The sequence below is a fragment of the Phycodurus eques genome, chromosome 2 (assembly GCF_024500275.1).
Source record: "Phycodurus eques isolate BA_2022a chromosome 2, UOR_Pequ_1.1, whole genome shotgun sequence".
Classification (NCBI taxonomy): domain Eukaryota; kingdom Metazoa; phylum Chordata; class Actinopteri; order Syngnathiformes; family Syngnathidae; genus Phycodurus; species Phycodurus eques.
Genome location: NC_084526.1, coordinates 37,534,698 through 37,550,000, shown reverse-complemented (window position 1 = coordinate 37,550,000; position 15,303 = coordinate 37,534,698). Strand labels below are relative to the sequence as shown.

The window sequence follows — 15,303 nt, the reverse complement described above, 5'->3', positions numbered from 1 at the left end:
ACATAAAAGCCGATCAGCATAAAATGCTACTTAACGGCCGATACCAATCAGATCGGTGTAAAGCCTACTAGAGGTTATGAAAAAGGTGTAGCCTACACTTTCATTCCAATATGACAGGGGTACGTATGACTGCATATATGTACAGTTGTGCTCATAAATTTATCTACCCTGGCAGAAATTGTGAAATATTGTTTTTTTTTTTTTTAAATATGACTGATGACTGAACAACAACCATCATTAATTCCTTTATGGTTATGTTTTGTTTAATGATCATGGTTTTCTGAAATGCTTGACAGTTTAATTTGCATCCTATTGAAATTAAATTAAATGTATTTTGCCTGGCCCTTCATCAGAATCAGAATTAGAATCAGAATCATCTTCATTTTGCCAAGTATGTCAAAACCCACAAGGAATTTGTCTCCGGTAGTTGGAGCCGCTCAAGTACGACAACAGACAGTCAATTGACAGAGAACACCTTTGAGACATAAAGACATTGAGAAAAACACTGAGCAATAAAAGATTGCTCGTAATCTGGTAATGCCGGTACAATTTTTTAATTTTATTTCTTTATTTTTTTTTACAATTGTGCAATGAGAGCAGTTTGAATGACTAATAGAGCAATAGTCCGGGGCAATGACCATTGTACAAAGGGCGCCAAAACTTCAAGAAATGTATGCAGTTTAAAGTGACGAGTAGTGCGATAATCTGGGACAATTTCGATTCTGCAAATGTTGCAGATACTACTGAGGTGATTGTGCAAATGGTGCAGATGCTACTCAGGCACATGAGTGGCCAGTGTTGGTCAACAACAGATATGCAAATAGTGCAGCGTGGCGAGACTACTACAGTGAGTGTACAAGTAATGTATAATTGGCCCGACAGAAATGTGACAACAAACTCAAGACAAAAAAATAATAATTATGATGTTTTCTTTAAAGAAATATACCCATCTGACAATTTCTGCCTGGGTCATCAAACATATGAGGTCAAGATATTATTTCAGCAACGGTCGGTAAATAAGAGACATACTCACCCGCCTGATCTTCTTTTGCCACCACGGCCTGGCACAGATCCTCCCATCCTCACCGGGCCAGACCCAACTGCCCCTGGCATCACTACAGTACCCGGCAACTCACTGCCCATCTCTGGAGGACAAAACACAGACACCAGGCAAGAATTTATAGCAACAATCTCCTTTCATCATTAAGTTTACATATGACATTTTCTTTATAATAAGAAGCATTCATTCATTGCTGAAGGAAAACAGGCCTCTTGTAAATCCTACCCCCAGCAAAAATTTGTGAATGACCGATTATCGGCCGAGTCGATCGGTGCGGTTTATTGTGGGCGCCATGGTGCAAAGGAAACCGGAGGGTCACCAGTTCGTATCCCTGCCGGAGTGTGTGTCGTTGTTGTATCCCTGGGCAAGACACTTAACCCACATTGCCTATGAATGAATATGGTTGGATGTTTGGTGGTGGTCGGAAGGGCTGCAGGAGCAGAATAACACCCACGCTTCTGTCAGACTGCCCCAGGGCAGCTGTGGCTACACAAGTAGCTTACCACCACCAGAGTGCGATTGAGGAGTGAATGAATAATGCATGAAGTTGCAAAGTGTCTAGAAAAGCGCTATTTCAGTGTAATGCATTGTTAGTAGTACTCGTATTTGGAATTGTGGCGCAGATTGGTATCTGTCTTTTTTTAATCCGATGGTTGATAATTTAATCCATCCATTTTCTGAGCCGCTTCTCCTCACGAGGGTCGCGGGCGTGCTGGAGCCTATCCCAGCTGTCATCGGGCAGGAGGCGGTGTACACCCTGAACTGGTTGCCAGCCAATCGCAGGGCACGTACAAACAAACAACCATTCGCACTCACAGTCACACCTACGGGCAATTTAGAGTCTCCAATTAATGCATGTTTTTGGGATGTGGGAGGAAACCGGAGTGCCTGGAGAAAAACCCACGCAGGCACGGGGAGAACATGCAAACTCCACACAGGCGGGGCCAGGGATTGAAGCCCGGCCCTCAAAACTGTGAGGCTGACGCTCTAACCAGTTGTCCACCGTGCCGCCTGATAATTTAATATTGGGTTATTTTGGCTCTGATGTAGCTGCAGCGAGCCTCTCTGCCTGTGACTTCGCTCTCCAGCATTGTCCCGCCCACAGCACCACCTGATTGGTTACCCTTGCACAGCCACTGCACGGATTACAGCCAATCAGCACGCAGTAAAAGCTGTGCAATGCATGCAAAATGCTCTCAGTCTCACACACACAGGACAGAGAAGACAAAGTTTTACCAAATAGAGATGGTCCAATGAGCAAACGTGTTTCAAAGGTAAGTTAAGGGAGCAGACATAAATTGATAAATAAATCCTAGTCCTCTACAACGTAAAACTACTTGTAACATTACTATTAGGCTTTACACGATCAGGATTTTTGGGGCCGATCACCGAGTTTAAAAAACGATACCCGATCACCGATCTGATCACATGATGGAGGAATGTGTCTATTTAAATGACCTGTTCATTTACTGTATATACTTGTGTACTTAATTGCTCAAAAAATTATATTTACAACAAATAATGTATCTTTGTTCCTCTATTTATGCCAGTGAGGCATCGTGACAGACAGAACAGATGAATGGTCTTCTATTAGATGGGAGGCAGTAAATACAGTAATTAATGTATCCACTTTTTGTGACATTTTTGTTTTTTGGTGTGCTGTGAGATTTTTCAATTGTAAAATATGTTCTTTGGATCCATAAAGGTTGGGAATCACTGCTCTTGTCAGGTCATGTATTCTAATCACTCAGGTAAAACCAACATTACAACATGACAGAAATAATGGGTGCTAACTTACTGTAATTAAATTACTTTATTTTTAATTAAATTACTTCACCCACACCGAAACTTTAGAGCATGAGTCGACAGAGCGGCGGCATGTTTATGTACAACCGTCAGTGCAGTAGCTTGCTTGGCTACATAACGTTTTAGTTGCCTGCTTGCGAGCCGTATCTTATTAAAAGTTTGTGAACATACCTGAAGCAAGCCTTAAACGAATGCCCTCTCCTGAGGACTGGTGACCACCAACATACGTTTTTCCCCATTTTGTTCTTACAAACAAACGGCACGATCCATAGTTGATGTCGTCGCCATGGTAACGAGTGTATCCGGTCGCGTTTGCGTTGGCACGATGAAGCCCAGTGATGGGAAAAAAATGGATGCAGTGGTATCAGACTACTGCAATAAAATCTTGCATTCACAAGATTTTATTGCAGTAGTCTGACATAGTGCAATCGTGAAAGAGCAAATTTGTCTTATAGTCTGATCCGGGCATTACGTGTTGTCTGTTCCACACCGCCGACATGTTTTTTTTTAAGTAACTTTATTGGCCGTCAGATATTTCCATTGATCGGATCTGCGAATTATGACATTAAAGCAGATCAGCCGATCAGCAATGCAAAATGCAAATTATCGGCCAATACCGATAAGGCCGATAGAATCGGTGTGAAGTCTAATTACTATAAGCCCATTAAATATATAGCAGCTCGGCTCGCTCGCAGTCCCTGCAGACGTGCCTGTTAGTGTTAATTCCGTGAATTTGCTGTCATGATCTGTGCCCTGCAGTTCCTCTGCGAAGCGTGGGTGGCGCTTTGTGCCTCTTTTTTCCCCTCTCTCTCCAGCACTAATCACCTCCTCACCTGGTTCCAATCAGCACTCATCACAGCCTGGATTTTAGCCTGCCAGTTCCAGTATTCCAGCGGTACACCGGCCGACTCATCACTCATGATCGTAAGAAAAGATTCCCTGATACCCGTGCCTGAACTTACTTCCTGTTTTTCCTCCTTTTCCAGTGCCCTCCTGTGTCTCCTGCCACGATGCTCGCTCCAACTGCACTGCCAAGTTCGCTCAACTGCTCACGCTCTAGTCTCCCGCATGCTCCCCGCTCCAAGAGACCCAGCTCAAACCTTGGAATTCTTGACCTCGCGCTTCACCCTAATAAACCCCTTCCAACTGCTTCCTCAGTCTCAGTCTGCTTTTGGGTCCAGTCCAATACCGTTTGGTTACAAACCATGACACTTTCAATCGTGTAAAGCATATTGAGTTACTTCGTGTGTTAAATGCACTTTATGAATAAATCTACCAGTGCCTTGCCTTGAGCTAACCTTGCAAGTAGACAATGTGAAGAGGTTAGCTCGCAGGCTAGCACCCTATTTGTGCTGCTACAGGAGGAGCGGACAACTGCATATGAACACACGAGAATGATGGAAGCACCCACAATAAGCGACGGAGAGAACGCAAAATCTATTCTCAGAAAAAGTTCCCATGTTGTAAAAAGTTCAAACAACAATTCCTTGTTCCGGGGTAAAGTTCCTGTGGTGAAAGAAGCCTTAACTGTTAAGTGACCACATCTGTCCTTTGAAATACCAAGCACAGTAGATATGAACTGTTTAGAGCAGAGACATTGGCATATACAGTTACAAGAAAAAGTATCTGAACCGTTTGGAATTACCTGTATTTCAGTATAAATTGGTCATAAAATGTAATATGATCTACATCGCCGGCACAGTGGACGACTGGTTAGCACATCTGCCTCAAAGTTCTGATGACAGTGGTTCAAATCCCGGCCCGCCTGTGTGGAGTTTGCATGTTCTCCCCGTGCCTGGGTGGGTTTTCTCCAGGCACTCCGATTTCCTCCCACATTCCAAAAACATGCGGGGTAGGTTGATTGGAGACTCTAAATTGCCCTGTAATTATGTTGTGTATTACAAAAGAACACATTCACATAAAAATCAATCAATCAATAAATAAATATATAAATAAAATGAAAATTAAGAAAATAAAAATAAATAATATTTTTAAAAATTAAACAAAAGAACACATTCACTTCCATTTATGCAGTGTACCTAAAAGCATCTCGCACACTCACGCAGCTGCTGCTTGCCTGCCTAGTTTCATTCTGAAGGGCGAAATAGGAAATGCAGTCAATCTTTAAATCTTTTGAGCATGTCAAAACAGGTCCCTCTGTTGGTCATTTTAATATTATAGTTGATTTACTGTATATTACAGTGCACCGACATTCCAGCAGACTCTGCGATGTCACGATTACATCGTTACATTACTATGCTCAAGTCCAACGCAAAACTCACTCTCTACTAGCAGAAATGCCATGTTAGATCTGACGGATAGGGTGAAGGCTATTGTCAATATTGGAGTCCATCCCACACCACACCAAGATCTTCCTCCCTTCCCCCCTCGCCTGAAACCGCCGTCCACTAAGATGCGAAGGGCCCCTCCTTCACCCATGAAGAATCTTATCTCCGAATCTGACTGATATCGGCAGGGTCTTTTCCAGAATAAATCAGACCCCCGTGGAGATCAGGCATTTTTCACATCCTACTACAAGGGACAGAAAGTTGGTCAAACAAATTTGGTACAAAAAAAGGAGAACTACAAACTTTGTGAGGATAAAATGTGAATCTATCAAACCATTGTCTCCAGTTATCACTGCGAGACGAGCTCTTTTCAATATCAGGTCACTGGGTAATAAATCAATGTTGATTAATGACATCATTACAACCTATAATCTGGATTTTTTTCGTTACTAAATGAAATGGGGTAAACAGAAAGTAGCTGTAATGCCATTTTAAATGAGGCAACACCAGCAAATTTAAATTGAATGAACAAGTGTCAAATAGGGAAACAAGGCAGTGGTATTGCTGTTATTTTTAAGTCATTATTTCAGTGTAAAGAAATAATAGTGGATGATTTTAGCTCTTTTGAATATCTCTGTTTTTTTAGTTAAATGTGACCCAAAGGTTATTGTTTTAATAATTTATAGACCTCCGAGATACAATAGAAAATTTATGGAGGATTTTTCAGAACTGCTGTCAGTTATTTGTACTGACTACAACTATTTTGTCATACCGGGAGACTTTAACATTCATGTTGACAATAACATGGGGAAAAAAATCTAACGAACTCTCTGCTATACTAGACATTTTTGACCTCTCAAAATATTAAGAGTCAAACCCACACACAAGGTCACAGCTTAGACCTGGTCATCTCTAAGGATGTTGAAATTCTATCAATTGACATTAAGGATATGGCTATTTCTGACCATTTTTGTGTATTTTTTTTTAGTTACAGATTCTTCCAAAAGTTCAGACAACCTCTATGTCCATTAGGAAAAGGTACATAAATGAAAGTACCGCCACTAAGTTTATGGAGACCATAGCTGTGCCAAAAACTGTGACTGCTGAGACAGTTGAGGAACGTTTGGATAATTTCACCTGGCAAATCTCAAATGTCATGAATGCTGTCGCTCCTATTAAAACGAAGACAATCTTGAGGCGACCTAGAACACCCTGGAGGAGCACAATGATGGTAAAGAGCTCTAAATCAAAGTGTAGGAAAGCAGAACGTAAATGGAGAAAAATTTAACTCCAAATTGACTTTGACCTTTACAGACAAAGTCTTTGTAATTTTAACCAAGAGTCAGTCAGGGCTTGACAGCAACACTTTTCTGAAATCATCAGTAAGAACTTCAACAATACTCCCCCTCTGTTTGCTCTGGTTGACAAGCTCACAACCCCCCTAATTCAGATAGCTCCAGAACTCCTAAAAGCTGATAAATGCAATGAATTTGCTTGTTATTTTAATGGGAAAAAATACAATCCATCAGGTTAAATATCGGCACAAATCAGCAAAATGTTAAAATTATAGTGCATCTGAAGCCACCCAGGAAAAACTCTATTACCATGTCAGAATTTGACACAGTTGACCAAAAAACTGTAGAGAAAACGCAGATGAAACCATCAACAAGCTGTCTTGACCTCATACCATCTGACTTTTTCAAAGCAATTGTGAAGTCTGTGCTAGCTGATTTGCAGCAAATAATCAATTGCTCACTTCAGTCAGGCGAGTTTCCTAGAGCTCTTAAAAGTAGCTGCCATGAAGCCTCTTCTAAAAAATAGAACACTGGACGCTTCATGTTAGCAAGCTATAGACCCATCTCAAATCTTCCTTTCATAGCCAAGCTTGTTGAGAAAGTTATTTTTAATCAACTCAGCACTTTCTTGAATTTAAATGGACTTTTGACAAATTTAAATCAGGTTTCCGAACTCATCATAGTACAGAATCTGCTCTTATCAAAGTGCTCAATGATATAAGGTTGAATACTGACTCGGGAAAGGTGTCAATTCTGGTCTTGTTGGATCTCAATGCGGCTTTTGATACGATGGATCATAATACACTGCTGAACAGGTTGGAAACGTGGGTAGGACTAAATGCAACATTCCTTAAATGGTTCAGGTCCTACCTGGAGGAAAGGAGTTATTTTATAACCATTGGAAGTGTTCAATCTCATCGAATGGCAATGACCTATGGGGTCCCTCAAGGGTCAGTTCTTGGACCCCTCCCGTTCAGCCTGTATATGCTACCCTTGGGTCAAATTCTTCAGAACTTTAATTTTGACTATCATAGCTATGCAGATGACACACAGTTATATCTAGCAGTGTCTCCAGGTGACTACAGTTCAATTGAGGTGTTGTGTCACTGTCTAAAACAGATAAATAACTGGATGAGCCAAAATGTTCTTCAATTAAACCACAACAAAACTGAGATAAATGTTTTTGTCAAAAAATAAATGAGGATTGCTGTTCGTAAATAATTCGGCTCTGAGATCGACAGACTCAGGTCAAATAGTGGAGCAGAGTCCAAAGCAAACATGGTGAAGCAGAATTGAGCTATTATGCTGCACACAAATTGAATAATTTGCCAACAGAAGTAATGTCAGCCCCAAGTGTGAATGTTTTTAAATCCAGGTTAAAAACTTCTTTTTTCTCATGCTTTTTAGGGTATTTCCATTTTTAAATATTTATTTCACTGTACGGTTTTAATTGTATTTATTTATTTATTTATTCTCTGTTTTAAATGTTTATAAGCCGTTTTTTTCTTTGTTTTTAAATGCTTTTAATCATGTAAAGCACACTGAGTTACCTTGTGTATGAAATGCGCTCTATAAATAAATTTGCTTTGCTTTGCTTCTACTACATTGGACATCAATGCCATTTTATGCTTTTATTTTGAAGTTGGCACCGGAGCGCAATTCCCAAGCTTAATGAAGCCTTAACAATGTGTTTGCCCCCTGGAGACTGGCTGACTAGGTTGTGGGCAGTGCTGCAAAGGAATCACTTTTCATATGCAGCAGTGCCTGCATTTTAAATGTAAAAAACGCCAACGATCAATCAGGCTCATTTAATCATGGCAGCCAAAATCGCAATCGCTACTAGGCCGGTATCAGATACTGACTGTATGATAACCTTGAGTAAAAATACAACGGTATCACGGTATCGCGCTATTGCAATTACAGCTTAGGAATTATTGTGGTCATACTGTTCATAAAATGAGTTGTTCCTAAATTAATATTTGTTCACAGGCACCCCATATACTATATTTTTACCAGGTTTTATTGTATAATATTGATGTTTCCTACTTGTAAGTGAAGGCATCATTCATACATTGATTTTATTGTGTGTGTTTTTTTAACGTAAGGATTGCTTCCTTACGTTAAAAAAACTAGCTTTAATAATACAGCTGATGTCAAAAGGCAACTCCTGCAGACATTTGTGCATGCTCTGTAGCTGCACCATATACTATACAGTTTTTTTTCCTCAAAGAGGCGACGTATACAACTTAAAATCTTTTAATCTTATATAATGGTGGACATGGGTGTTAACAGTTGCATATGTGTGTGCATGTGTATGTTTGGACTCACAGGCATAGTGTGCAACAGACATGAGGGAGCAGAGTGGCAGAATCTAAGCGGCAGTGTTGGGAAAGTTCATTTTCTACACAGGCTAGTTCAAACTTCCCCTCATAGTTCCAAAAATGAACTAGTTCAGTTCATAGTTAATCATTAAAAATTTTGAACTAAGTTTACCGGTCCAAAAATGAACTAGTTCATAGTTCTTTTTGTTTCAAAATGTTGCTGACGGGCTATTAACCTCAAAATACTGGCATTTCATTTCCCCATTGTGGCCACCCATTCAGTCCACACTAATAGCCAGCTGTAGCTTTCACGCTACAATCTCAAAAACATGAGGAAAAACTTGTTGCTTGAATGGTCTTTTTTAAAATGAAAACAAAAACTGGATTTCTTAATACATAAACAGAAACACCTAACACAGTTTGACAGAAACGATGGTGAAACGACATCGATAACTTTGCATTCCTCGCAGCTCTGGCTACAAAACAAAATAAATTTCATATTATGACAGTGTGATCTTTCAGTGTTTTAACTAAAGCATTCTGATACAAATAATAATTTTCCTAGAAATACATTTTTACAATTATGTACCAAAGAACACGTTCTCTTTCATTTGCGGAGTGTCTCTGAACGTATCTCGCACATGTAAACATGAATGGATTCCGCACTCAATCGATTGCCAAATAAAGCGCTTATCCCCCAACATATGAAGGCTAGTATATCATGTATTCAGACGAATCAAGTCCCTAATAAAACCTGGCATGGTTGAATGAAAATGAACTTTCGTTCAAAAACCGTTAACAGATGCCAGAAAGAAAGTGTTCTCAACAACGTTAATAAGGCCGAAATGAACTAAGTTCAGTTTACGTTCGCCCAAAATATGAACAAATTCATGAACCTTTGTTCATTGAACTTGTTTAGGTACAACACTGCTAAGCACAGTAAAATAAATAAATAAATAGTGGACGACTGGTTAGCACATCTGCTTCACAGTTCTGGGGACCGGGGTTCAAATCCCGGACCCGCCTGTGTGGAGTTTGTATGTTCTTCCCATTTATCAACAACACCCAGAAACGCCGTCGGCTTCTCTGGGCCGGAGCTCATCTAAGATGGACTGATGCAAAGTGTTAAGTGGAAAAGGGGTTCTGTGGTCCGACGAGTCCACATTTCAAATTATTTTTGGAAATTGTGGACGTCGTGTCAAATACAAATAATTCCAACTACAAAGCTTCTACAATTAGTGTGCTCAGTTCCCAAACATTTATTGAATGTTGTTAAAAGAAAAGGTGATGTAACACAGTGGTAAACATGATCCTGTCCCAGCTTTTTGGAACGTGTTGCAGCCATAAAATTCTAAGTTAATGATTATTTGAACAATAAAGCAATAAAGCAAAACAATAAAGTTTATTAGTTTGAACATTAAATATATTGTCTTTTTAGTGTATTCAAAATAAATATAGGTTGAACATGATTTTTAAATCATTGTATTCTGTTTTTATTTATGTTTAACACAATGTCCCAACTTCATTGGAATTGGGGTTGTAGATTCTCAGTCATACAGTCAATTTCCACAAGTTGAATCAAAGCAACTGGACTGTTCTAGTTTATTGAATTTGTGGTATTTCTTCTTGTTTTCTGAAAACGTAAAAAAAATGACTTTGGCAATTATGCTATTAGGCTAACGACACAAAAAGCCTTAGTGTAAAGATCAAATGATCTTTACACGAAGTCTGTTTGTGTGGAGCTGGTGATGGTGATGTTACTAAAAAGCATCTGGTACCCAGTCCTTTAGTGGAAAGGACTTCATGTACTCTTGTCAATGAATGGCAAAGCACATAAAGATCAATGACTTTAATGAGTCAGGGGATAGGTTATTTCGCTGATTCCGGCATTTTGCACTGTGGAGTAGGAAAAAAAGACCTACACAGTACTTTTCAGTACTGTCGTCTGTACTTTTGACTATATGACAAGCCAAGAGACACACGGCAAAGACTTTGTTTGGGGGTGTTATACCGCTACTCGAGCGAGGGGCACACAATATATAGAAATAGTGCATCCTATGTAAAAGCTTGTGCTGAGTCACTGAAACATATATGAATATATAATATGTATAGGCATGCTCAAAAATATTGGCATCCCTGGGGTGGCATTATTTCAAGCCATGACTGTATAAAAAGACATGCTTTTGACTTGGCATTACACGATCAGGATTTTGGGCCCGATCACCGATCAGCAAGTTTAAAAAAAAACGATAACCGATCACAAGATGGAGTAATGTGTCTATTTACATGACTTGTTCATTTATTGTATGTACTTGTGTACTGTACACTATATCCATCTATCCATACATTCATTTTCTGTACAGCTTAACCTCACAAGGGTTGCGGGCCCAGCTCAAATTATTCTCTAGCATTTTAGACAAAAGTTAAAACACCAATGACCTCTAGGAGGCATTCAAGGATTGGCTACTGACATAAGTTTAGGTCAAATCAACATTACAACTGACATAAATAATGGGTGCTAACTTACTGTAATTAAATTACTTTATTGCAATTAAATTACTTGAATAAAATACTGTTAATGACATGCTTAATCTAACTTTCTCACTGTCCGGGCTATATGGACGGTTGTTGCCCAGAGTTTGAGTCGGTTTGACACTTTTCTTCCCACCACCCCCTCCCCACGCTGCGTTGTTTGAACGCGGCATGCCCCTCGTGTACATTCTTTAGGTGCTCGATCAAATTTGTGTTGAAGCGTTTCGATGATGTTCCCCACGACGTACTTCAGTTGTGCACAGACTGCAAATAACTTACGCGGTATTTGTCTGAGACACCGCAAAATAGTCCCACATCGAGGATGGTTTTTTTCAGCGACAAGATTGAAAAAACTTTATTGGCCATCAGATAGTTACAGTACTGCGCAACAAGACACGTGACAAGGCTAAAAATAAACTAGCTTTTGGATTCATACGCGACGAAGACACGGAGTAAAATGTCTCGTGCGGAGCCGATCGACGAAGTCATTGATCACATCGGCGACTTATGACATGAAAGCCAATCAGCATAAAATGCAAATTATCGGACGATACCGATAACGCCGATCAGATCGGTATAAAGTCTACTTTTGACAGACCGTCACATCGAGCCAGTGGGCACTCTCTTTTTTTGTTGTACAGCTGCTACTTGGCTGCTCGTCGTCGTCACTGTCTGATCGGCTCAAACATGTACACTTTAACGATGCCAAGTTCAGTTGGGTGCTCCTGTATGTCGAAATCCTCGTCCTCCACATATTTCAACAAGTTGCTCAATTGCAACGTCACTTCTGGTCGCCCTTGCGGTGGATAGAGTAACCACACCCTGGTGTCTTGAGCTTCAGGTATGTTCGGGGAGGACTCAATATGCGTCATAAAAACCATTTTTAGCTAAACTATGGTTGAAAACTTGCTGGAAGTTGCGTGCATGTATTACATAACATATAAACAATGCAAATATGAATTTTAACTGGCCCCATAACATCTTTGTCATCTGACTTTTAACTAACAATCTGGTCAACATGAAGTTCTTTATTTGAAGCAAAATTCCACAAGACAGGTAACTTACTGAAAAGTAAGCACCCATTATTTCTCTCGTGTTGTAATTTTGGTTTGACCTGACTGACTAGAATACACGATCTGACTACAGCAGTGATTTGCAACCTTTATGGAGCCAAGGAACATATTTTACAATTGAAAAATCTCACGGCACACCAACAAACAAAAATGTCACAAAAAGTGGATACATTAATTACTGTATTTACTTCCTGCCATCTAATAGAAGACCATTCATTTGTTCTGTCTGTCACTATGCCTCACTGGCATAAATAGAGGAAAAAAGATACATTATTTATTGTAAATATAATTTTTTTTTAGCAATTAAGTACACAAGTATATGCAGTAAATGAACAGGTCATTTAAATAGACACATTCCTCCATCATGTGATCGGAACAGTGATCGGTTATCGTTTTTTTAAACTCGCTGATCGGTGATCAGTGAAAATCCTGGTCGTGTAAAGCCTAATAAATGCATATAAATATTTGAAGTTGTTTTTTCAGTTTTCATTCAACTGCTTTTACCTGATGTTAAACTTTTTTTTTTTTTTTCAGTACCACTATCATGGTACTTTATGCAGGTATAGTATTGAAGTGAGAATTTTGGTACCGTGACACCACTAGTTAGGCAGGCTCTCCACTTCATCTGACTTGAAAACAAAATGTTCCCACATGATTTCAGTGGCTTTAGGCTTTGGAACTAATTCCATTTATGCCACTCAACTTTATGTAATTGTACAGCTACATCATACAGTATTGAAAGTAAACATGGGGCGGCACGGTGAAATAGAGCGTCTGCCTCGCAGTTCTCAGGACCGGGGTTCAAGCCCCGGCCCCGCCTGTGTGGAGTTTGCATGTTCTCCCCGTGCCTGTGTGGGTTTTCTCTGGGCACTCCGCTTTCCTCCCACATCCCAAAAACCTTTCGCCACATATAACATAGAATGGGCTTGCTGTGTGAGAATCACCTGTAGTAATAAACCAGTATTTTAAGTAGGAATGCTGATATTTTCTCTTAAATGCAGCTTTCTTTTTCTTGGAAGTTGTAGGCTCTTTTCTCTTGTCTCCTCATTTGGGCTTTTCCCCTCACCCCTTACCAAAGAAGTCCACCAAATATCACATGCTCAACACGTGGTTGGACATGTACAGAGGCACAGGCAGATGCACCTGATTTTCAAAATCCGGTGCTTTACAGCACTAAAATCATCTTTGTTTCAGGCAAGCACGCAACCCTCATTAGATAATTTCACATGTCACGTCTCACATGCTCTTACACCAATTGGATCTGGGTGACAGCCAGCTGGAGATAATCCTGCAGTGACACAGTGTTCCTGGTCTGAGGTCACTGCACCTTGCTATCCTGCTATGCAAGGAGTAAAAAGCCCAGCTGATCTTGGCTCAGCAGGCTAACTTTGCTATTAAGCATTGCTCAGTTCATCCTGGAAGTCATCACCGGGTAGAGAAGCTGCATGTAGCTTTCCACTGCATGCATCTGCACTTGAATGGGCAATTACATTACAACATAGCATCACAGGCAGAGGATATACCAATATATGTAAGTGTAATCTGAAATGAGCAGCCAGCCCATTCTTCACTCAAGGAGACAGGGTCTTTTTACTATGCCCTTCTATTATATATTATCATCTGTTCATTGTTCATTCCCACTCACACTTCATTTTAAGTCTTAGTATGCAGCTCGGGGCAAATACATATCCTTTTTTAATTTTAGATTTCCTTTTCATTTACTTTAAGAGCAAATATGGTTGACCTGTTTTTATGTGGGGGTCTAGCAGCTCAGTGACTGGGATCTGTAGAAAATCCTTCATTTGTTTCACGTTCTTAGTATGACTGATCTACTGGTGTTCATTTCTGCTTATCTCAAAGACTGCTCCGAGAAGACATACAGAGAGCACTCTGAAGTTTACTAATTACTCAAATAACGACTTCCTAGGTAACACGGTTACTATTCGCTGATTTGAAGAACGACCGGAAATATGCTACGGTGTGACGAGTGCTATCGCGTGAGTGTCTTGTTTGCACAAAGCCATTCAATTATTTCCTTTCTAGAATAAATACGGTTTGGTATCAGAACAATAGCTCTGGGTAAGAGCGATTGAATCCTCGTTAGGTTTTTTGGAATCAACAGGCGAGAGGGTACAAATACTGGCGTTATTACCAGTGAAGTGCCAGTTTCTGTAAATCGCAGATTCACAAAACCAAATGTAAGCTAACAAGTGCAGTGCAGTGTCGGACAATATGCAAAATAATCTAAAACAATCAAATAAAATACAAAATGTCACTGAGAGGGAGGAAAGCAAAGGGTCAGCGAAAATAACGTGAGCGAGAAACACAAGGCACACACAAAAATATAAGCGAAAGCTTTACTTATACCTCGATGTGACAAAGACAGAAGTTAGCAAAGCTGTACGAACGGCCGTACAATATGGGGGAAGGAGATGGATGATGGAGCCAGGCTTTGGCGGCCTGGCGGCGCTTTTAGCCTTCTTATTCTTTCAGAGTCTCAGCAAAAAAAAAAAAAAAGCATATTATTTTAATCCCGTCTCAAAACGAGGGCTAACCTTAGTTCGTCCCCGGTAAGAAAAGAGAGTGGTGACTTACCGGACGGGTTGACCGCGGCGGGAGTTGCCATGTTTCCTCAACGGAGCAAAATAACAAAACGGCGGCAGCGGTGGAGATGACGCACAATACGTCAAGGCAGCCGGAGAGAGAGCGTCGACACACCGCAGGCTTGGCACGCGAGGCTCCCTCCAGCCGCCGCTCATCCAAAATCCGCTCTCGACTAGATGGTCAGAGGCACTCGAATATATATCGATTTCGTCTGCAGTTAAACAACGAATTCTGTAAAATCAGACTCAACCGAATGCAAGATGTCTGGATGGTAACACCGCGAGATTTTCTGGATGCCTGAATAAATTATTGTCATACGCTGCA

At 40.3% G+C, this 15,303-nt stretch overlaps 1 protein-coding gene across 1 annotated transcript in view; it reads right to left on the bottom strand.

Moving 5' to 3' along the window:
* The window catches only part of arnt2 (aryl-hydrocarbon receptor nuclear translocator 2), a 110,494-nt gene extending 95,231 nt beyond the window's left edge, over window positions 1–15,263 (bottom strand). Inside the window, exons 1-2 of the mRNA XM_061670566.1 lie at window positions 14,971–15,263; window positions 1,034–1,145 (exon numbers count right to left, since the gene is read on the bottom strand). Coding sequence (XP_061526550.1) covers window positions 1,034–1,145; window positions 14,971–15,001 — 143 coding nt within the window. The 5' untranslated portion in view covers window positions 15,002–15,263. The remainder of the gene's footprint in view (window positions 1–1,033; window positions 1,146–14,970) is intronic.
* Window positions 15,264–15,303: the final 40 nt, after the last annotated feature.